At 35.2% G+C, this 25,162-nt stretch overlaps 1 protein-coding gene across 1 annotated transcript; it reads left to right on the plus strand.

Annotated features, from left to right (window-relative positions):
- Positions 1 to 717: 717 nt before the first annotated feature.
- On the plus strand, positions 718 to 14,092 carry vax2 (ventral anterior homeobox 2). The gene is made up of 3 exons (XM_046851136.1): positions 718 to 1,626; positions 3,486 to 3,673; positions 12,571 to 14,092. Exons 1-3 carry the CDS (start codon positions 1,386 to 1,388, stop codon positions 13,063 to 13,065), a joined length of 924 nt encoding a protein of 307 aa, XP_046707092.1. The 5' UTR covers positions 718 to 1,385; the 3' UTR covers positions 13,066 to 14,092.
- The last annotated feature ends 11,070 nt before the right edge of the window (positions 14,093 to 25,162 follow it).

Below are 25,162 nucleotides of genomic sequence, written 5' to 3' on the forward strand. Positions count from 1 at the left end.
TGCACAGCAACTGAATTGAATAATAAGCCAATTCTGTGCTCAGTGGTAAACACCGCTCAAAGTGGGAAAACTGTAATTATGCCATTGCGCTCAGCCTCTTATGGCGCATGGAGGAGTTGGAATTTTGAACTGGTATGATTTTTTTCCCCCACTTGGTATAACACTTTTATATCTGTGGTTGTGTAGACCTATATATCAGTTATCAGTTATACTTACTGAATGATATCAGAGACGTTTGACAAAATATAATTATTATCCAATGTATTATATGATTTTAAATATGTAACATTTGTTACAATAAATATCTTATGTCCGATCTCCATTGCAAATCTTTTCAAACTATTTATTCTGCTAGAGTTTGCGAATGGAAATAAAGATAGTTCACATTCCAAAGGCCACTTTAGGTACAAATACTGCAACATCAGGCAAAGATGGATATGTTTTAACAAATGGATGATTAACAACGTATTGCACGCGTTAAAAAAAGGCTTATGCAACTGTGAGTCTTTCAGAACATCTTGGTACAACCATCTCACAAAGACACAGGATTATACAAAACGCTTAATCCGGGTTTCCCCTCTCGCTAACACCGGTAATCTCCATCGCTTTTACTCCTCCCTCTCCTTCAAAACGTGCTCCTACTACACTTTGTTTACCAATCAACTGCTCGTTCATGCACAGACAGGAAGTTGCGTAGCGGCTCATGGTCAATTTAAAAATGTATCCTGTCTCGTAGATCCAAATCGTCTGCATGCAGGCAGATGGATACGAGCAAACTGATGGTATTTTACAAGCTTTTCTATTCGGTTAATTACAAGCAAAAAGTGATATAACCTAGAATAAGAAATATTCGCAACGAAGAGGTTACTCTGTGAACAACCCCATCACTGCTGAGAGAGGTGAATAGAGCAAATGAACTGGAACACAGGCGATATCGAGGTGTCATTTTGCATGTGTTTTGAGGGAATTTACCACTGCTGTCTGCACTCCGTCTGTTCATTTTGTGGTTTAGCAGTGAAGCACCTGCCAGACCCAGTGGCTCCTCTCAGACCTAGACCACTCTCTACATAGATACACCAAGCTATGCACTTTTTAAAGGGCTGAATGCTGCCCTAGAGCTGAAGGTCTATTAGTGTGTCCTTAAGACTTCCTCCTTCCTACCCTCACTCCTTATCCACATTTAAGTGCACGAAGGCTGGCCTACGCTGAACATGCCGAACGGATCCGGTAGGTCAAGTCTTCCTGTGAGTGGAATCTGATTGGATGTGTATCGGGGACGGTTTTCCCCCATTTTAAACCAAGTAGTGCAGGAGAGCGAAAGTCGAGATTACTTGGTGCACGCTAAATTAACTGTATTCTAGATAGATCTATTGCATCTCTGATACATGTTTGACCAAGCCAAGAGTATGGGCGATGGAGTCGCCGAGGACCGAAACCACTGTGGACCCAATTCGCTGCGCCGCGAGCGCGGTGGAGACGCTAAAACTCTGGCGGAAGTAGGAAGCCGCAGTTCCGGCGACGCTCATGCTGGAACATCTGCGTCCACGCCAAGCTCCTCCAGCGAGGACGGACACGACAAACTCTTAGGAGTGGACCCTGACTACTGCCGCAGGATTTTAGTACGAGGTGAGGGTCTGTGTTACAGACACTGCAGCAACCAGTGAAAATTAAACATTAAAATAATGATCATTCGACCATATGGTGACTAGTTGGAGGAATCGCCTAATCTAGAAAATATTGCAATGCCACTGATAATGATAACGGTGTTTATTTTACTAACACAAATTTCAGCAGTACAGTATTAGCAGGCTGATTGTTTGTTTGTCAACTAGCCTGCTTTCTGAGGGCATAAGACTATTGCAAAATAAAAAATGCGAATATAATGAAATATTGTGGTATAAAACGATATTGAGCCGTGTGCTTGATAAAACTACATCTATTATATATATTTTGTGTATTTTTTCATTCCTCTTTTTAAAAAGAAACGATTTTAGGACATGAACATAACAAACCGTGCCCTATTTATATTATTTTATTATTTATATTATGATATGGTTCCCTACATAAATATCTGACATAAATATCTGATTAAAAAGGCATCACGCACAACACTGTTTTTTATTTTATTTGTATAATTGTTATTATTTTTGTTTTGTTTTTTCTTCAATATTGGAGTATAATAGCATTTTTTATTCACCGTATCATAGCCTTTTATTACCAGGAACAATCAGTTATATTATTTTAATTCTTAACGAAATACGTTTTATTTTAAAAGTTAAACAAAATTTAAAAAATGTGATTTTTCTATGCTAAATGCTAACCCTAAAACATTGGATTGCGTTTTCCACCTTATTTGGTTATAACTGTTTTGTCATCCCATTATAAATCTCAGAATATACAATACTGACTGAATGATGACTGACTGATTGAATGAAAAGTTTTGATACAAAGATTTTATAAAGTATTTAAGCCAGATAGTTTTTATTATTATTTTTGTTATTTGTATGAAACTTTGTGGCCGTATTTCCAAATTTCTCTCTCTCTCCCTCTTTCTCTCTCTCTCTCTCTCTCTCTCTCTCTCTCTCTCTCTCTCTCTCTCTCTCTCTCTCTCTCTCACTCACTCACTCTAAAGCTGCTGATCGAGCGCGTGAGAGCCAGGGTCACATAAAGGTCAACAGGTCCACTGTTAATGCAAGGATAAAAATTTTAGGTGTCTGAAATGCCCAAATAAAATATTCTCTCAATGCGGAACGTGTCACCAGACGATGGAAGTTGCTTTGATCTGAAAATAAGTATAAATGCTTATTTAGTTGTGGTTACCAGGGAAACAGTTAAAAGATGTGGGGTTTCCGCCCGCAAGCATCACAATGCCGTTTCCTATTGGTTTTGGTTTATTATTAATATTTCTTTGGGGCATTGTGTATTTATGTAAATATACGTTTGCATATGTTTACATTTTGCATTTTGTTTACAATCTTATATGATTTAAATATAAAACTGTATAGTGTAATATGTGATAAATACTATATTGACAGTTTAGGTGATATTATTATTTTTATTATTATTATTATTGTGTTCTGAAGTTGATGGGCACCGCGAAATAAAAAGCTGAAGACATATACAACAAAAGAAGAAGAACAACAAAACACGAAAGTATAAGCTTTATAAGAAGCCTATATGTTTATTTTTCGTATATTTAAGATGTGATTTTGAGATGCGTGTACACATAATAATAATAATAATAATAATAATAATATTATTATTATATTTATTATATTATTATTATTATTGTTATTGTTATTATTATTATTATTATTATTATTATTATTATTATTATTATTATTATTATCCGAGGTGGTTACCTTTTACAGTTCCTTTATTTTCCTCTCTGGACATATTAAAAATCTATTTTTAATATTGGGGCTATTCAGAAAAAAAAAGCATACACATTACCTATTTTCTGTAAATGTGTTTTGACTCCGTAGATGCTAAAGGCACTATTCGTGAGATTGTTTTGCCGAAGGGTTTAGACTTGGACCGGCCGAAGCGCACGCGCACCTCTTTCACCGCCGAGCAGCTCTACCGTCTCGAGCTGGAGTTCCAGCGCTGTCAGTATGTGGTGGGGCGCGAGCGAACAGACCTCGCCCGCCAGCTGAACCTCTCCGAAACTCAGGTAGGACTGAAACAAAGCGGACTTCTTTTTTTTTTGTTTCTAAACAGGCTATATTAACTACAAAAAAAATCGAACGTCATTAGTCTGTTGTTTGTTTCTAAAATTATATGAAAATAAATTAACGCATACAATGGAAATATTTGAAAACACTATAGAACTGCTTTTCCGGCTTTGTGTTTGTTGTTGTTTTTGTTCACTCTTTTTATTTTTATAATAATAATAATAATAATAATAATAATAATAATAATAAGTAGAAATTGTAGCAACAGCAGCATTGGTAGTATTTAAACAGTGAATTAAAATGTCTATAACATGAAAAAAACAACAAACAAAATAAAAAAACATAATGCAGCCTTAATGACTAATGAGGTTGCACCCAATTCAATTCGCCCCTGTGCTAACTTTCTTTGTTTGTTTATTTATTTGTTTGTTTGCTTGCTGTAATTTGTACCTATTATACCTTGCGCGCTTATGTATCATATGTTATATTGATGCAAATGGAAAATGCTTTTTGTCTACATTTCTACTGAGACCATTTATGTAAATTTAATGTAACTAGAAATCGCTAATGTTTCTGCAATTTCCAGTGTTTTTTTTTCACCCAGTGAAATTGGAATAGGAGAAGTCACATTTCCCCGTTGAATGTTCCCTTGCATGAATCTGGTGAAGTAAATTGCAACCTATTTATTTAGTATTAGCTCTATTTTCGATATGCCCACTGATTTTGAATTTATGAATAAATTAAGTCGCATTATACACAGGTTTTTTTTTTTTTAATATATTTAGATATTAAATTAAGGCCAGAGGTTTTTAAGTACAATATGTTTTAATATGTTTAATATGCTGAACTCATTAAACAGAAACACGTGCATGAACGAACTTAATATATAGTAGATAACATGGAATAAATAATTTAATGTAAAAGTTGAATAAAACTAAACACTCTAAAAAGTGTAATAAAACATCTAATATTTGTAGACACAGCCTAAGCTACTGTTCTATTCTATGCATTAAAGTAGCAGACACTATACGTGTAAAAATTTTAGATTGAAAATAGTATTTTACTGTTTATAGATTTTTCACAATTTAGCTACGTACAATTTTCTACTTAGCTATACGTGCAAGACGAAAAGTGAAAGAATGAAACGTATCTCAGTGAACGAGTTGCTTGATGTGAAAGTGCTCGGAAATGTGCATTGAGTGGTATTGGCATTTCACAATACTCGATACTTATAATTTGCAGACGGGACAATTAGCATTGTATCAACAAAAGACGCACACGCACACACACGCGCACACACGCACGCAAAGCGCCGTCTGTTAAACGGGCGCAGTTCACGCCCCTACTCCATTAGGTCAAACCTCTCTTTTTTTTTTTTTTACATTTCTATACAGCTTTGAGATGTAAAGTTGAATATGTAGAGCTATTAAATACAAATAGGAACTATGACACTGGGTTTTAAAACAACAAATAAGTGTTTACAACAAACAAACAAACCTGCTGTTATTTAACTCCGCCTACACAGACTAATTGAAAGTAACTTCAAAACAACGTCTTAAATAACGTATTAAAATCGAGACGGACTAATATTAGGAGAATGATTGGTGTAAATGACGGACAGAACATTTGATGTGTTCTGTCAGAGACGCTTAGAAGAATCGATTGTGATAAACGTAGTATTAGGTTTTAATTCATGTTCATGATTCATGATTTATACTTTTTTACTTTTGCACAAATAAGCACCACCTGGTGGCGCTGTTAAAGACTGACGTCAAACAAACAAATTAACCAAGTTTATTAAGGCTAAAATAGGGCAATTTATGTCAAAGCTCTTAATACATAGTTTTATATATGAATTACTCTTTAAGTGCCATATTTTTTCGTTACCGTTTCGTGCGTTAATTGCGAGTGCCGCTGTCCTAGGTGCTGAAGCGTTGCTGATTAAAAAGAAAATGTATCGCTTACTCAAACAGCTTATATGTGACGTGATATTAAAATGTATAACATATAACCTTTAATTCAAAATGACGTCATTTGAATAAAAATGTACATAAAATGAATTAGTTTATAGTTAAGTTTAACGTACCAAATGGTTTGTATTATAAAAATAAGATTAATGTGTACGTATGTATAAAAATCTTGTGATTATTCCAATATTACCATTGATGATCACTAAATACGTTTATGAAATAGTCTAACTCGTGTTAATATTTACAAAACACGTAAAATTAATGTTTTGTTAAATTAAATACTTGTATTTTTTAGTGGAAAATACATTGTATTCAAATAAAACAAACAATCAAGCTACAAAAACAAGCAAAGCAACCTTAAAAAAACCCACAAAAACAAATGACCCAAAATAAAGAAAAAATGTTGTCTTCTAAAAGAGAATAATATAATTAAGAAACCATTTAAGAAAAATATCTCCACATAAGGCAATGTAATAATAAAAATCATAAAACTGATAATAATTTGGTAAAATGTTCGTAACTCTATTTTTAATCATCAGTGCAAACCATTTCCATTAAATATATTCGAAAAAGCCACATTTTTACTTTCATTTAAACAAATCCTGAAGAACGTTTGACATCGGTTACATTTTTGCGTTTTTTTATCTAGATGTTCAGCTTTGCTTAAAAACCCTGTGTAAGTTTTTCTTTCTTCATTTTTTATGTATACTATTTATAGCACTCTTCCAAGCATAGTAAAATATCAGTTGCCTAGGAAGGAGTTCACACTTTTTTTGTTTAGAATGGTTTATATATATGACCCAATACAATTAATATATATAAAAAAACGTAATAATTGCGTGGAATAAACTGTTTCTCTGCAGCAATCATCTTTATTTCTTAAAAAAAACGGGATTTGGATGTGTCACATTTTCATTCTTCGATTCGAAACGAAAAGTTTCGTTTGTTTGATTTAAAGATCTTAAGCAATTCCTTTATTTTCCACACCAGTTTCTCCTAAAGTATTTTCCTTTCCCCTTTACTCTAGCGATAGACCAAACAAAACTTTATCGCGACTTTCTACGATATTTAACAGGTGTCTATGAGCGTTTTCTAGGCTTTGCCCTGTTACTGCCCACCGATTATCAAATTCATGAATAGAGGCTTATTGCAACATATATTTTTAAACGTCTATTCATTTGTCCACGTTTCAAAATTGCGCAATGAGTTTGACATTGATACAATTTTATAAAACTCAAGAAAGAAAAAACATATTAAATATAAATCTCATATTAGGGTACCACAGTAAATTGGTAATTTTATGTTCAGCAACATAATTTTGTTATTAGACATCAGTATCATATTGTATCGGGAAAAAAATCGGCAATTTAGCTAGGTTGTTTGTTTAATTGCATATCCTTTTGGCGTCAAAAAGCAAAGATTTAACCTGAATCTGTGTAAGGTATTTCTAAGTTTGTACTGATAAAGATTAAATAAGAACTCTATTTGTTGAATCCATTCATCCACCCAAGCATGTTTTTGTACAGCAGACATATATGTCTTAAACAAACATATCCTGTGTTACTGCTCTAGAACGTGGGTATGCGCCTGGGTTGCCACCCCCAGCAGGTGGCTCTGCGCTCCAGTGGAACAACAGGCAGCAGCGCTCTATTTGGGATATATTGATACAAAGGACATTGCGCATAAATCATTTTAATCATATAAATTTTTTTATCATATTTAGCAATGGGCCGTGCTGCCTTTCACATGCACATTTATTATAGTATTATAATAGTGTAGGTGTTATTAAATTATAGGAAGTTTCTTTTATGCTGAAGAAATTTAATGATACTAATTAAGCTGTGCTTATATAGTTATATCGCACATAAAAAAGTCCATCCAATGTTGTTGGATGGATTAAATTAGTTTAATTAATAAGAAACTAGAAACAGGCAATAGGAAGCCACCTTCCACTCAGATTTGGTTCTGCAAAACCTTTGACCAGCTCTACTGAAATATTTAGATGATAATCAATCTTTTTTTATTATTATTATATAATTTGCCTTTAGCTGCTACTTCCTGACATTATGCTGTATACCGATGCTTGACATTTGACAATATTTAAAAAAATATCATGTGCATAAATCTTAAACCGTTATTTTGGATCGTTTGAGAAATCTTGGCCTTTGCTTTGTATTTATGTCCAGCTTCACTGGCTGACACTAGTCTGAACTTCTGCATGTCTATTAATCAATTTCATAAAATTAACTGCCCTGAAATGTAGATGCAGGATTAATCTTATATTTGTTGCTTTACATAACATCTTTACATAAAAATACTACACAGAAACTAGGTTTAAACTTTAAACTGCTGATGGCTTTAGAATAAAATGCTCAAGGCAAATGCACAGCGCATAACTTGTTTATATAATACTGCAATGCTTTTCAAAAGAGTCACGCAACAGTTTATTGCTACATGGTTGTGTGATTTTTATACGGAATGTCTTCTGCAGTTCCTGGTTGTTCTTAAGGTTAAAGATAACTATGGGCTGCGTATAGAGATGGGCAATCAATTAAAAGAAACACGTGTTTATGATGCTAAAGGGAGCATTTTGCTGGCATAAAATCATAATTGTGAATATTATAAAAAGTTATCAGGTTGTAGTATGCTGCATGTACAGAAGCAAATGTTACTTTTTGTCATGTCTAAGACTCTTGCCACACACGTCATCCAACTGGTGAGTGAATGAATGGTGGTGCTGTGTGCTATTGTTCACTGTATTTAGTCCAGACAGTATCTAATATAGCTGTAATGTCTGGAAAGAAACAGAGAGCCCAGCTAGTAATTTAGACACAAAAAGAAAACAAAAAAGAAAGATGATAGTGTGCAATGTAGTTAGAATTCAAAGTAATTCAGAAGTGAAGAAAGAGCTATAGATGAGTTGATAAAGCTTAGTAAGATATAAGGATAAACCGCATTGGCTTAGAGGGTGATGCCTGACAGTTGTCTGATTCTTAATGCAAATGTTCGGATAACAAACACCTTTTTAATTGTTATAAAATATCCAAACAATAAAATGTAAATTTTAATTATTAAGGACTTCTTTTGGCTGCTCCTGTTAGGGGTCGCCACAGCAGATCATCCTTCTCCAAACCACCCTGTCCTCTACATCTGCCTCTTTCCAATTAACCACCTGCATGTCTTCCCTCACCACATAAATAAACCTCCTTCTTGGCCTCTCCTCCTGCCTGGCAGCTAATTATTAAGGCAAAGTTGTATATTGAATATAAGTAAATGTTGTATTTATGTTGTAACCTGATCTATTGTTTGCACCCATATAAAGCTACATACCTTTCACCCATATATGGATCCCAATCCTGGGATGAACTATTTGGACACACACACACAAAAAATAAAATAAAATAAAGAAGTGTGCCCCTTTTGTGTTCCTTTTATGTATCTGTGTTTGCAGTTATTTTAAAAAGACAGTGTTCATTATGAGTTATGTATTCATACATCCCTACTGTGTGGTTGATTATTCATACCCATAAGCACCAGATATTCATCCAAGTTGTTCATTCAGGTTGTTTCCATTTTATATTGTTATTTTTTTAAATGTATTGTTCTATTTAATTGCTAATCACAAATTTGTGAGCTTTATTTAATTAAAGATTTAAGTGTCTTGAATGCATGGTGTTTGTATTTGGCCCAGTCTTTTGCACACTTTCAAGAAACGTGTTTTGGATCAGAGTAAAAGTGCTCGCACAGTACATGTGTACAGGCCTGTCGTGTCACTCTCTAGGCAGTGTGTAATTCCATTACCTGATTGGATCAGGCAGAACAGAAACCTGCTAATCCAAAAGATACATTCACCAGCGGAATGTCCCAGAATGTGTTTTACAGGATAGACGCCGATCAGGCAAAACAGGATCAGCTCACTGACCTCTATTTGTACTTTATAAACTTGTGTATTATACTGTCTTAGTATTGTCTGCAGATCACTATGTTGTTAATTTGGCTTGGCCCAATTTTATAGACTGGTGGCAGCTCAACAGAAAACGATCTATGGTGACAACAGGAGTTCTTTGAAATAAAACCCCCTGGATTGGCAGTCTACAAAGACTTTAATCTTCACCTGCTTTAAGGGTGCACCATAACCACATTTGGCAGTTGTGATTTAGTGACTGTTATGTCTAATGTGTAGTGTGAAGTTGTGAATATTAATTTTAGATAAATAAAAAAGGTGTATGTTTAGAAATTGATATTCAGTTCAAAACAGAAAAGCTGAACTGAACGCTAATTTTAGATTAAGAATTTGAATTAGGTTTGCCTCTGTATATACCTTCATATAACCTACCTATATAATACCTTTCAATGAAATGATCTCTCATGTTTCTTTTAATTGTACAATATCAGCTTTATTATTTGATGCCAGATTGTATTATCGAAGCACAGTGTAGTTGTAGCTGTAGCTCACGTAGCATGTCCGAAACATATTCATATCTTACATAAAAAAACATCTTATAAATCACAGTAATCACAGTAATCCTAATATTTTTATCTAAACATCAACACCTCAGTCCACAGGGCTGAATAGTCAAGCCATATCAATAAGTGTGGGGGCACGGCCCTAATAATAGTTCAAGTGTTTGTGCATTTAGGCAGCTTATCGAGCCATATCTACCAACCCTTCATTAAGACAGGGTTGACCCTTGGCTGAACCTGCTTGAACATGCCTCTCAGTAATACCAGGGACTGGGGCTAAGGATCAGAGTATGATCAGGTTGAGAAGTTGAGCAGGGCAGGAGAAAGAACATGTGGTGAGGATGCACAGCCTTAGGCAAGTCTCTGATACTTGGATAATTTCCCTGACACACAATTAATATAGAAATGTATGAATATTTTATGTGTAAGTGTGAAAAGGGGAGAGGATTTTAAAATCAGGCACTTCATGAAATCACACTAATTAGTGTTGAATTATGTTCTTCTCTGAGCATTTTAAAGTGACAATCATAATTCAGACAGGTGACACAGTTCAAATATTAGGAATAGGATAATGTTCTTTCTTTAGAGCTAAACTTAGAAATAATCCTGAATGGTCGATTCACTGTCGCTGGTCAGATAATTCTTATAACGTATTATAATATTGGTGATAAAATGTGTACATGGGTGCTGTCAGCAGTCATCATAAAACCAAAATGTGTCATCTTGTTTCACACCACAATAAGGTGTTAAGGGGACTCTATACAGGGTCACAGAACAGTCAGCTGAATGTGTGGCTTTTCATCCTTCATTGTAAAAGATCGATTGTCCATATCTGTACATTCTGTGCTTAATTTTGCATCACATATATGTTCTATATATATATATGTGTTTTATGCTCTAAAAGTTTGAATTTAGTTTCACTTTATTATAGTATTTACTGTTTAGGTTTTAGTATGTATTCTTTTTTTATACATCTTTTAATACAGTTGATATGTTTAAAATCTGAGCTGCAGTTGTGTTTCTTGAACTGCAGCATTGTGTAGTTTGTAGCTAGTCACACTTCAGGAGATTGAAATACACATAATAGAGTATTTCTGGTGATAGAGAAAATCCAGGTCATGCAGATCTCACGTTTGTAATCTCTGCCCCAGCACTGAACCCTGGATCTCATTAAAAAGGATTTCATTCAAATAGTGTAGATGTACGAAGAAAGAGATTTGCTTTCTCTATCACCATTTTCCTGATGCTTTCTCTTATGTGTGGCTCCATGATATCAAATGCGGGCTAAGTTTCACCCAATTCAAAGTCTTCTAGAGATGACTGCTAAGCAGAGGGAGTTTCCAGACAGAGTTATTGAGCAGGACTAATATTTGTTTTTAATTTGTCATAGACATAGTATGTAACAAAACTGAAAAGAGTCTGTGGTTAGTTTTACAGACCTCCTCTTAAGTTTCTAAGCAAAATATTGAATATAAATATGTCTGTGTTTAGATTCAGACTGTGGCATGCTTGTGAGATCTCTAGCAATCTCATTATCTAGGCACTAATGGCCAAGCTGAGGCCATGATCTCACTTCTCCTGCCTACTTGTTTTTCTGTGGATCCCCACCGTGCTTCTTATTCTGCACAAAGGGGTTTACTAAACTTACTGGACTCTTCATCTAAAAATGTTAAATATCTAATCATATATATATATATATATATATATATATATATATATATATATATGTGTGTGTGTGTGTGTGTGTGTTTCCTTTATGAGACATACTTACTTATATCCCATATTAATTATGTTTTAAGGCACTTATTTTTTAAGTGGTGAAATCTGCACTTCTTGGCTCTATAGATTAGAGTTGTTTAACATTGCTTGTTTCACAATTCTTATTTTTCATTTCTCCAGAATATATTGTACTATTGATAGCAAATTCAACATATAATGACTGCCCTGGCTCCTCCTCTTCTAAATTTACTTTAAGTCTGGATTCAATAGGTTGATACAAAATTGAAATTCAGTTTAGCCATTTTCACATATCTGTTTTTTTTTTTTTTACTGGTTTTAATGGAGAACTGCAACAACACCCTATACATTAATGCAACATTGCATTTATTAACAGAGGATAATAGCAAGAAGGATTTTAGCCATTCTGCTGATGTTCCTGTCTTGTACGTGCTATTCAAACACATACAAATTGTCACTGGGAGCCTCCTTTGGTCAAATGAGGCCCAGTTCATTTTGTGTAAGGAATTTAGTGTAATAAATTCTAAGGAATCTGTATTTTCAGATTTAAAATGAGTGTGGAACTGTTGTGAATAATGCTGTAAACACATATTTTATCCAGGGTGACCATAAAGACTAGGGTTGTATTTAGGAATTCTACCATTTATATTTCTTCTATTATTAATTTGAGTTCAATCGCTATTTATGTATTTGCGTATGTAATTATCTATTTATGTATTCCCTAGGTGAAAGTCTGGTTCCAGAACCGTCGTACCAAGCAGAAGAAGGATCAGACCAAGGACTCAGACAAGCGCTCTTCGTCCACCTCTGAGTCACTGGCCACATGTAACATCCTGCGTCTGCTTGAACAGGGACGCTTGCTATCAGTGCCTGCACCTCCTCCCAACCCACTGCTGGCACCACCGCATGCTGCCAATGGCTCACTCCTGGGAAACCCATCGGTATCCTCATCCTCTCCTGGGGTAAGCAGCACAGTCGCTTCTCCAGCAATTATGGCTAGTGGTGGTGGTGCGTTTGGCCTATCTTTGTCCTCTCTTGGTGCTACACCACCCTCACCGAGGCTTGGAGTAGCACCCCCATCCCTTTTCACCATGCCACTGATGAGTGGTGCTCATCACGAACTCACGTCTAGCTATGGGTGTGGATCATCAGCTTTTGAGCCCTATACAAGGACAGAGAGGAAAGATGGGGACTTAAGTTTGAAGAAGACTGTTTCCTAAAGAATTTAATCACTTTCTGGACCACTGGAATGCCCCACAATTACCAAAGGGTGCAATCTGCTCTCTTTTTTTTTTTTTTAGCTACGCTGAAGACTATAGAGGAAGGAGTTTATTTGCAAAATAAACTTTCACCTCCATTTATTTTATTTTTTTCCAGTCTTAAATTGCCAAGCTGTGCTGATCCTTATTTGCCACACTAAGGAAATGAAAAAAAGTAAAAATCTGCTAGATTGAACTTATCACCTCTGTGTATAAGTGGCGTCTTGTTTACAGATGCTTGGTGTTTTTTTATTTTCTCTCTCTCTCTCTCTCTCTCTCTCTCTCTCTCTCTCTCTCTCTCTCTCTCTGTCTCTTTGTATGTGTGTGTAAATTACAACCTCGGGCTTAGTCATTGTAATGGAAAAAAATTCAACTTGGATAATGTAATAATTGCAAAAGGCAAATACTGCTTTTTATCAGATATTGTATCCAAATGGTTGTTAAAAAAAGACAAAATGAATGATCATATCACTATATTTAGACCTTCTTGTACTCTTTATGCTGCTCTTAACTGGTATTGTAATTAGGGGTAAGTTCAAGTATCATCAATGTATGTTTTACTTTAAAATGTGCATGTAAGCATGGGTTTGTGAGAAAAACATACACACTAATTATGCCAAATTGTTTTGGTTTCTAATATAAATTATTATTTTCCCCATTTAATATATATAAACAAAGTGTGTCACTCAAGCATACAATATTTTATTAAATATAATTGGAAAGTTTTAAATTAGATGTCAAGTTCTGTATGTTTGTTAACAGCATGGGGAAGCAGATGAACACAAATGATTGTGAGGATTCTTGTATACTGCAAGGACAACTGTCTCATCAGTGTTATTTCCCATACTTCTCGTTAGCAACATGTTGTGCGCAACTCCATGGGGCTACTTAGGACTTCTGATTATTAATCAGACTGCAAGTTACATGTCTTTGTTGTTCATTATTGTATAATGTGCAGTGATAATTTATTAAATGGACATGCATAGGATATAAATCATTTTATTTGAGTATGCACATGGCCTTAAACAATAACTGTTTTTTAAGAAAACACATGGAAGGCAGAGTAGCATTGTTTAGCTTCATTGTTAGTACAATTTGGTGGATAAAACTGTAACTGTTAGCTGTCTGTTAATGATCTTTTTTGGGATGTCATCTTCAGTTTTCTTAAATCAGTGAAAGTAAAAGAGAGCCCTGGTGTTTGTTTTGCAGTAACTCCAATGTAATTTGGAACTGCTTTTTAAATTTTTTTTTTTTTAGATGTTTACACACCGTTTTGATTGTTTTTTGAACCTGGAAATTTCATCATGACTCTGATTGTCATAGTGACTGATAAAACAGTGGAATGAACCTCAGGAAGAGTCATCAAACTATTTGCCAATAGTTCCATATATTTTTTTCGAAGTTTTAAGGCCTTAGGCAGCGACTCATTCATTTCTGAGAATTCTAAGCACTTTATTTTCATATATGTTTACCTCTAAACATTTTTCGGTGCACTCAAGGCTAAAATGAAGTAGTATCCGAATACTTTTGGTATAAGGTGTTGCATGTATCTCCTATTTTGTGTGGCTGGTAAGCCAGAGCTTTTGCTGAGGTTAGGAAATCAGAAATCTTTGAGTGTCAGGAACATTCAATGGCTCATTGGACAGCAGGCTTAGATGGTATACAGCTGGCAGAAATCAATGTTTTTCTGTTCTATTTCAAAAAGCTCATGGTCATACTATTGCAACGATGAGCTATAGAAACTGTCATGGCCACAGTAGACTATTTCTTTATTGTTCCTTTTAATTTAAACACTGACTCATTGTTTGTTGACCTTTTCTCTTTACTGGACTTCCCTTTAGAATGTTATAACTTGTTTAGGGTACTAAGACAGGAGCCTTTGTTTAAAACCCTATTACTCTGGTAAATGAGGTAAATCTATTGAGGCTACTGCCCTTTTGAAATTGTAATCTCATATATGCACCGTATTAGTTAATACAATTGTGGGTCAGTGTTTTCATTAATCAGTATTAATAATTTACTGAATCTTATGTTTGATGATTAATGCAGTTTCCAAGTTTTGAGATTTTCTTTAGCAGTTTTCCCTTTTTCTTTGGTTTTACATAAACTGTATTAAATCCTGTGTTTATTTTTTATGCCTCCACAAACAATGCAAATTTTTACTGCTCTTTTTTTTTTTGGCTTGCAACTCTCTTTGAGGTTTCGAGATTATATTGACCAAAATTGTCTTACTGAATTAGATCTTTTTTACCAAGCAAAGGATTGTCAATTTGACACTTAAATACCACGACGTATTGCATTTTAAGCAGAATAGTAATTGTATATTAATCAGTTTTCGCTGTTTGTATTGTCATGTATTTGTTGTGAGTAAGTGTATGTGGAAGAGAGAGGAGCATTATGTGCTTAAAACAAGTGACACTAGTGGCAAAGTGCTAAATTCCTCACCTAAACCTATACAATGTAACCATCTACTAATTCCTTTTAATATATCTTTAAAAAAAAGAATACACTGTGAAATCTATGGTATGGTGGAAGAACAAAGTAATGGGGTACAAGAGAGGTCTATATATATATATATATATATATATATATATATATATATATATATATATATATATATATATATATATATACATAAATATAATATAAAAAAAACTTCCCACACTCTTTTGATTGTAATGTAAACTCTTTCTGGTTTTATGTTTGAGATAGGAGATTGTGTGAATAAGTATTTTTGGTCTCATAAAAGCCATAAACCATTTCTTGACAGTAAATAAAATCATGTTAAATCATAAGTGACCAACATTTTTTCAAACAAATTTGAAAAACTGTTAACATAAACCATATGTAAATATACCATATGAGTCTTTGCACAGTATTTTCATGTTGGTATTGTGTCATCTTACAGTAAAAAATGAAAATATGGGGGAAAAAAAGCCCATTATAAAATGCTTTACATTTGTTTGTCACATTAACAGTTTGCACTTATTTAAAAGAAGTAAGGGTTTTTGTGTGTTTGGTGAAAGAGCAATTTTGATGCTCGGGCTATAAAAGCCAAAATATTGTATAATATGTATTTTTATTCATATGAATATAAATATATGTCTATGTAATTATTTTCTGACTACGTTTTTTTTAATACTTCTTTACATTTAACATACAGAAGTTCATCATACATCAGTTATTTATATATATTTTTTAAAATATTGTATTCAAGTGAGTGATTTTAACCAAAAATATCTTACAACTGAGTAATTGTACAGATCAGGAACACAGCCGAACAGTTTAAGGTTTTGCTGAAAGGGAGAGTGGTTTCAGATTGATTCTCCAGCAAAAAAAATTTTATTTATCATTTCTGACTAGCACAAAATTTAAAAGTGAACACCAGCACTTATCATGTATTCCTATATGTTCATGATCAATCTCCAGTCCTCTATAGAACAGTATTAATGAATATTTGGTATTTTTAAGAAAATAAATACCAAATCTATTTTCTTCCTTGTAGTCAGCAAAAAAATTAGTTTTTAATTAGGGGGGTGTGTGTGTTGAATAAGTAAAGCATACAATTATGTTTAACCCAGAAACCCTAAAATCCAAATTTATTACAAATTCTAACACTGACAAACTCTTTTTACATGATCTGTCAGGTGTGAAAGAAATGGCAAATTATATAACATTAAGAATAAGAAGTTGTCTCATGAAAAGAAACATATAACAATAACAGTACAATAAAAAAAAAATTAGTTCCAAGAAACGTGAGTCTCAATAGCAGCAATAGAGAAAAGTTTATGGAATAAGTGTATTGAAGCGAATGATTAATGTAACATGGCCTTGCCTGTAGATAGTATAAGCTCATCTTTTACTATAGCCATTTTCTGAAAACATACAATTCTTTTATGTCTACTGAGGGCGACTGGGTTATTCAAAAAAGTGCAGGCCTAAATGCCAACAATATGTTTAACCACATGGCTTGGTGCCCTCCTTCCTCTTGGAGCTGCACTCTCTTTCTGAAGCTTGCTGAGACAATCAACTCCAGGGTGCCAATTAAAATGATTGGCATCTTTTCTTCAACAGAGTGGATGGCTGGGGAGAGTAAGCACTAAATGGGTGGCCTGGTGATTTGTGTGGAGCAGCTGAAGATAGGGGTGCAGGACCCGACAGCTGTGCCACAAATAAAGGTGGGTAATACCTTTATTTAATAAATGCTCTGTGTAATGTTGTACACATTACGTTGTACAAGATAAACTTAAGAAATTACGAGACAAAATGCTGGGATTCTTCAACAAGCATATGTCAATCTGAAATGAATTACTGAACAAAAATGTATAGGTTTTTGTATACGTTTTATAGTATAATTATTTAATGTAAATAAACAGATTGAGTAAACATTTATACTTATGGCAATAGAAAATTAGTCTATATATATATAAAGGAGAAATTCCCTAAAAATTCAAGAGGTAGAAGCTTTTTTATCCCCCATTTTCTCTTTTTGCTTGTTTGGGTTAAAGTAATCAGTGTTAAGCCTGTTCTGTTAGGTCTGGTTCTGGCTTCCACTGCTTTTGCCACGCATCACTGTACCGCTTCCCTCCCTTTCTTTTTTCCTCTTTCTCTTTTCTTCATCCGTCCGCTCTCCCCAGTCTCTGTTCAGTGACCCTGCAGGAGGCCTCTTCACTAATTAGGGTCACTAATTGGGGGGGTGATGGGGCCGGGGGTCCCCTCCACACCTGCATGAATCATGTGACCCACTGTGAGGTGCATTGGGCCATAGATCATGCACTGGGGCAGCCAGAATAGGGAGAGGAATTGGATCAGCTGTGAGGCCAACAGGATTAGTGCAAAAGAGACAGAAAGGACAAGGGGGAAGTCTGAGAGGTACATGAGCCAGAGGAGGGCTGAGTTCAAATTTGGCCCCCTTGGGGACTAATTGAAGGCTGACCCCTAGGGTTGATCGGCTTCCTAGCATGGTCCACTTTTCTCAGCCAGGGCGCGATTAAGCCTGCTTGTTTTGACATGATTCACACAATCTGCTGACTTGGCTATTAAGGAACAATTCGACATTCCTGGGAGAGAAGCAATGAGGCCTCTTGAAATACCTACAAAAGAAGGAAAGACGAGCAAGAAAAGGAGAGTTAGTAGCAAAGTATCACTTACATCTCAATTTTGTCATAGCAATTAACTAATTAAAAATTTTGTATTTCCATTGTAATAAAATATATCAATAAAAAGTAATAAATAGTATAAAGATTCAAATTAATGCAGATTATTGTTTAACAGCATAGTTTTTTAGTTCTATGGCAAAGCACATGTAACACAGTAGAAAGTGTCTTTACAGAGCATTACAAGGCCCACTCTCTCTTTTATTGGTTTACCATTCACTACCCTTTCATTATGTTTGTACAGAGGAATGAGGTCCCGATGACAAAAACATGCTTTGTTACTTTAAAGGAAAAGGCACAGACAAGGCTAAGACGTGTATTTCCCTTGTTTTCATATTTTTGTAGCGTTAGAATCAATTCTATACTAGAATAAAGAAAAAATTCTAAATTAAAATAATAAAAAGTTTGTATACATCAGAGGTGCAATGGTACACAAAATTCATGATTCAGTACGTACCTTGGTTTTTAAGTCATGCTTCAGTTCAGTTTCGATACAGTTAGGGGGAAAATTGCAAAACATAAAATCACTTTTTTTATATTAATGTAGTTGATTAGTATTAACATTTGTAATCATCAATGTTTGAGAAGATTTCATAAAAAAAAAATATATATATATATAATATAATATACGTATATATACATTACGTAGCATCTCTGGATGGTGTTTCTATCTCAATGTGTACAGCAGTCAAAGACCTTGGTGTGATTATTGACCCTAGTCTTTTCTTTGAGGCGCATGTGAATAATATTACCAGGATTGCTTTCATTCACCATTAAAATGTTGCTAAAATGGTAAATATGATGTGGTTACAGGATGCAGAAAACTAGTTCATGATTTTGTTACATCTAGATAAGACTACTGTAATGCTTTACTGTCTGGGTGTGTGAGTAAGTGCATAAATAAGCTCCAGTTAGTTCAGAATGCAGCAGCAAGGGTCCTCACTAGATCTAGAAAATATGACCACATCTCCCCTGTTTTGATCAGTCTACACTGGCTCCCAATTAAATCCTACATTGATTATAAAATACTACTACTGACAAATATAGCACTTAACGGTTTCACGCGGCAGTATCTGAGAGAACTTCTGTACCAGTATGATCTTCCACGGCTATTTAAATCAAAAAGTGCAGGCTATTTGTTGGTACCTCAAATAATGAAGACTACAGCAAGGGGCAGATCTTTCTCTTGTAAAGCCCCACAGTGATGGAACAGAAGAAAAATCTACTGATAAAAGACATGACTAACACTGAGCGTCCAATCAGTGTCTGATTCCCAAACACTGATTGGACGCTCAGTGTTATTTAAGTCTTTTATCAGTAGATTTTTCTTAGATAAAAGAGCAGATCTGGAGGAATCATGGATATAGAGTGTTCAGTGAACTGGGATATTTTTATGCTGTCATCCCCTCACTCTCACATGTTCACTCAAACATGAGATCCCTCATGTTTGTGTTACCTTCTGGTTCTCACTTTTAGTTATGCTGCCATAGCGAGTCTTGCCGGAGTCCCCAACTGCACAGTGTCCTTAACTTTCAAAAAACAATAAGGGCACATAATAATCCATATCACTCTTCTCTCTCTCTCTCTCTCTCTCTCTCTCTCTCTCTCTCTCTCTCTCTCTCTCTCTCTCTCTCTCTCTCGGTCGAGTTAAACATGTTCCTGCCCCTCTTCCCTCCTCGGATCTTTCCACTTTGTCCAGGCCTGCCTCTGGATAGTGTTCTCTTCTAATGGAGGCCACTCTGTGCAGCTGGGGATGGTTTCTCATCTACGCCTTCGGTGGTTCCATTAAATTCCGGAGTAAGAACGGGAGCTTTAAGGATGGATTTAGACTGTAGTTAATATAAAGTCTGCTACACTGACTCAGGACTACAATTTTCTTTGATAACCATAACTGTACCCTGCAACATTGTTTTTTCTGTAATAAATGGACATTCGGTGCAACCCAGATGAGGATGGGGTTCCCTCTTGCCACAGTCATCACCGGCTTGCTTATTTCTTGGTGTTCTACTTGTAATTTATAATATGATTTGTGTATTTTAATATATATATGGATCTGTTCACCATCTAGTTCTAGTTCACAATCTTTGGCTCTGCTCAGTGCTGTTTTTTTTTTTTTTTTTTTTTTGGTGCAATGACATGTTAATTAAAATTCTCTTCAAAATCAAACCGGAGAGCACTTTATATAAATTCTTAATAAAGGATTACAATAGCTCAGCAACACTACATTTTCAAGCATTTATTCTCCCCAAAGCCATTATTTTCATGAAACAACAGCTTTAATGCAGTCGGGAACCACTTAAAATAAAAACTTGATTTTTAATTTAAGAATTTAGGAACATTGTGCAATATAAATATTTAGCATAAATAGCTATAATAGCTAGTTCCTTTTAGCTCCAAGTATTAAGCTGTTATTTTAAAGAACATTTGCTGGACCGCAAGTTTGTTTAGTCTCCGCCTCATTAAAACGCAAAAGAATCCATAGCACTAGTGTTAACCGCTAACCAGGAAGTGGCTAGCCGCTAATACTAGCATTATGGATTCTTTAACATTTTGTGTCCAGCTTTCAGAATTTCTGTTATTAGAAGAGAATCCTTAGAATTCCACATAGGGAGCGAATAAATGAAGAATGAAGACATTTGTTAAAGTATGCTAAAGTAGTTTTATAACCAGTAAGAGTGTAGAAAGAACATTACTTATCACACACTCCAGTGCTCATGTTAGTTCTCACTCTCCAGTGTTCTGTATTGTTGAAAGATTTATGATCAAACTCTTGATGTCACCCAAATGAGGATGGGTTCCCCTTTTGAGTCTGGTTCCTCTCAAGGTTTCTTCCTCATAACATCTAAGGGAGTTTTTCCTTGCCACAGTTGCCATGGCTGCTCATCAGGAATAAATACACATCATTCACCTTGACTGTTGATTTCTGTAAAGCTGCTTTGAGACAATGTCTGTTGTGAAAAGCTCTATAGAAATAAACTTGACTTGACTTGACTTGGCTATGCTGAAATAAGTAGAACAGTTAAGTATAAGTGTTAAGTTAATAAGTATTAAATGTAAAACACACACTCACACATCTGTATTACCTAGAAGGGGTCTAGCAAATGTAAAGTATTTAATTAAAGATTCCCATTGTAATTGAAATTTCATTTAAATTGTATTTAATCAATTTAATTTGTGGCAATATAATTAATTGCTCAATTAAATCAATATAATAAAAAGTATATTGCATAAAATTGATTTATAAAATTGTACTTTAATAAAATATTCAGAGAATTTTGTTTCTCATGGTCTGAGAGTCCTTCGGATGCCTTTTGACAAACTCCAGATGGGCTGTCATGTGCCTTATTCTGAGGAGTGGCTTCCATCTGGACACATCATACAGGCCTGATTGGTGGAGTGGTGCTGACAGGTTTCACCTTCCTGACTATGGTTCTTCTACCCCAAATGCTCAGTATGGCTGGCCGGCCCGCTCTAGGTTTGTTTCATACTTCTTCCATTAATGGATGATGAAGGACACTGTGCTCATTGGGACCTTCAAAGCTGCAAAAATCTTTCTGTACCGTTCCCCAGATCTGTGCCTTGATACAATTCTGTCACTGAGGTGAAGACAGATGCTCTGCAGTGGTGACCCCTAATGGGAGTAGCCGAAAGAAGAAGAGGTTATATGTGTGTATATATACAGTGAGGGAAATAAGTATTTGAACACCCTGCTATTTTGCAAGTTCTCCCACTTAGAAATCATGGAGGGGTCTGAAATTGTCATCGTAGGTGCATGTTCACTGTGAGAAACATAATCTAAAAAAAAAAAATCCAGAAATCACAATATATGATTTTTAAACTATTTATTTGTATGATACAGCTGCAAATAAGTATTTGAACACCTGTCTATCAGCTAGAATTCTGACCCTCAAAGACCTGTTAGTCTGCCTTTAAAATGTCCACCTCCACTACATTTATTATCCTAAATTAGATGCACCTGTTTGAGGTCGTTAGCTGCATAAAGACACCTGTCCACCCCATACAATCAGTAAGAATCCAACTACTAACATGGCTAAGACCAAAGAGCTGTCAAAAGACACTAGAGACAAAATTGTACACCTCCACAAGGCTGGAAAGGGCTACGGGGAAATTGCCAAGCAGCTTGGTGAAAAAAGGTCCACTGTTGGAGCAATCATTAGAAAATGGAAGAAGCTAAACATGACTGTCAATCTCCCTCAGACTGGGGCTCCATGCAAGATCTCACCTCGTGGGGTCTCAATTATCATAAGGAAGGTGAGAAATCAGCCCAGAACTACATGGGAGGAGCTGGTCAATGACCTAAAAAGAGCCGGGACCACCGTTTCCAAGGTTACTGTTGGTAATACACTAAGACGTCATGGTTTGAAATCATGCATGGCACGGAAGGTTCCCCTGCTTAAACCAGCACATGTCTAGGCACGTCTTAAGTTTGCCAATGACCATTTGGATGATCCAGAGGAGTCATGGGAGAAAGTCATGTGGTCAGATGAGACCAAAATAGAACTTTTGGGTCATAATTCCACTAAATGTGTTTGGAGGAAGAAGAATGATGAGTACCATCCCAAGAACACCATTCCTACTGTGAAGCATGGGGGTGGTAGCATCATGCTTTGGGGGTGTTTTTCTGCACATGGGACAGGGCGACTGCACTGTATTAAGGAGAGGATGACCGGGGCCACGTATTGCGAGATTTTGGGGAACAACCTCCTTCCCTCAGTTAGAGCATTGAAGATGGGTCAAGGCTGGGTCTTCCAACAATGACCCGAAGCACACAGCCAGGATAACCAAGGAGTGGCTCTATAAGAAGCATATTAAGGTTCTGGCGTGGCCTAGCCAGTCTCCAGACCTAAACCCAATAGAGAGTCTTTGGAGGGAGCTCAAACTCCGTGTTTCTCAGCGACAGGCCAGAAACCTGACTGATCTAGAGAAGATCTGTGTGGAGGAGTGGGCCAAAATCCCTCCTGCAGTGTGTGCAAACCTGGTGAAAAACTACAGGAAACGTTTGACCTCTGTAATTGCAAACAAAGGCTACCAAATATCAACATTGACTTTCTCAGGTGTTCAAATACTTATTTGCAGCTGTATCATACAAATAAAAAGTTAAAAAAATCATATATTGTGATTTCTGGATTTTTTTTTAGATTAAAAACATAGTGGACATGCACCTATGACGACAACTTCAAACCCCCCCATGATTTCTATCTGGGAGAACTTGCAAAATAGCAGGGTGTTCAAATACTTATACTTATAAGCAGCAGCATGATAGAACTTATCTTTAAATTTTATATATATATATATATATATATATATATATATATATATATATATATATATATATATATATATATATAATTTAAAGATCAGTTATATCATGCTGCTGCAACATTGGTGATAAAGATGACCTTTTTTTTTGTAAAAAAGTATATAACTTTTACACTGTTTTATTTTAGTGGCATAATGGCATTTGGAAATATTATACTTTTGGTTATATTTGGCAAAACTACTTTAGTAAGTACTTACCTTTAATTTGGTGATGCTCTTGCTATTGTTATTTACAGTTTTCAGCCATGTTTTGGAACTGAAATGGCCACTGCAAAATATTAAATTTACTACAACAGCCTTTTGGAAGACGTTTCATACTAAACACTGTCTGAATAAACAGCCAAATGTCATTTGATTAAATGTCACAAGTAATAAGGGTAAATTTTATGTCTGACAATGTCTTAAGAGACTTTAAGAGGAATCTGTGCAATAAAAGCAAGATAATAAATAGACAGCTGATATGCAAAGAGCATGAACATTTTCTTAAGTCTTTTGTGAGACAGTTATTAATGTTTTGATGTCTTTTTTATTATTGCCCTTACTATTTAAATTACATATAAAGGTCAAAATGCTCATTTTATGTTTTCATCAATAAAAGTCCTTGGCAGAGTCTATCAATAAGTCTATGGTTTTCCTCCTTGTTAATTTTGTCAACATAAAACAGTCAAACCATGGGCTGCAAGATACAAATTTGTTTCATTACCTCATCTTTCAATGTGGTCTTCATATATGTCTTACAGTTAATATCTTAAATTAACTTTTCACTTTTCAGTCATGGCCCCTGTGCACATTATAATGAATGCACATTCAGTCTTTAAAACTAAATAAAATATAAACAGAGAATGTCAGCTAAGACAGCATGATGTGTCGATGGCCTCTTCCTTTTAAGTGTAACTCTGATGTGAGGAATTGAATGAGATGTGTAGTTAGACATTCTCTAAAAAAGAAAGAAAGAAAGAAAAAAACTAGCATATTTCCCGACTAAAGCCACCTCCTCGCTGCTAGACCTATTGACCCCAATTTTCACTTCCAATTTCATTCCCCCACCCAAGGACAACCTGGTCTTTATGCCTTTAGCTTTTTTGCCATGTACCAGCACTCCCACACAGTAACTGTGAATATGTTTTGTTTCTCCTCATCTCTGTTCAGAATCAATTAGCCTCCATGTCCCTGTGGACTTCAAAGCTCCCTTCAATTCTTCCTTTCTAGTAAGAAATACTGTGATCTCCTGGATTTGTGACTTATAGACATTGAAATATAATTTTGAGTTTTGTACCCTGCATGGTCTTCTTGGGTCTGGTCTAGCTCATGGTCATGATAACTTTGTGTCTTGTACCCAATGTTGGTTTGTGTGTATGTGCACAGACAGTAAAATATAAACAGTGTTTATAGTCAGAGAAAGATTGAACGTTCAAGGACATGCACACATGCACAGAGGTTGTCACTCAGTATTTCCCATTCAGATACTTTATATCACACTACCAGATGCAGGTACATAATGTGATTTTTTTACTAAGGAAAAACTTAGATCTGATTATAAAAATCTGTTCCTAGCCATACGA

This window comes from Silurus meridionalis, chromosome 6, assembly GCF_014805685.1.
Source record: "Silurus meridionalis isolate SWU-2019-XX chromosome 6, ASM1480568v1, whole genome shotgun sequence".
In the NCBI taxonomy this organism is placed as follows: domain Eukaryota; kingdom Metazoa; phylum Chordata; class Actinopteri; order Siluriformes; family Siluridae; genus Silurus; species Silurus meridionalis.

What these genes read in the sequence shown, in the direction of transcription:
- vax2 (XM_046851136.1), top strand. Translation starts at nt 1,386, where the DNA reads ATGTTTGACCAAGCCAAGAGTATGGGCGATGGAGTCGCCGAGGACCGA. An exon ending in CCGCAGGATTTTAGTACGAG is followed by an intron (nt 1,627 to 3,485) that starts GTGAGGGTCTGT and finishes TTGACTCCGTAG; the next exon opens with ATGCTAAAGGCACTATTCGT. An exon ending in TGAACCTCTCCGAAACTCAG is followed by an intron (nt 3,674 to 12,570) that starts GTAGGACTGAAA and finishes TGTATTCCCTAG; the next exon opens with GTGAAAGTCTGGTTCCAGAA.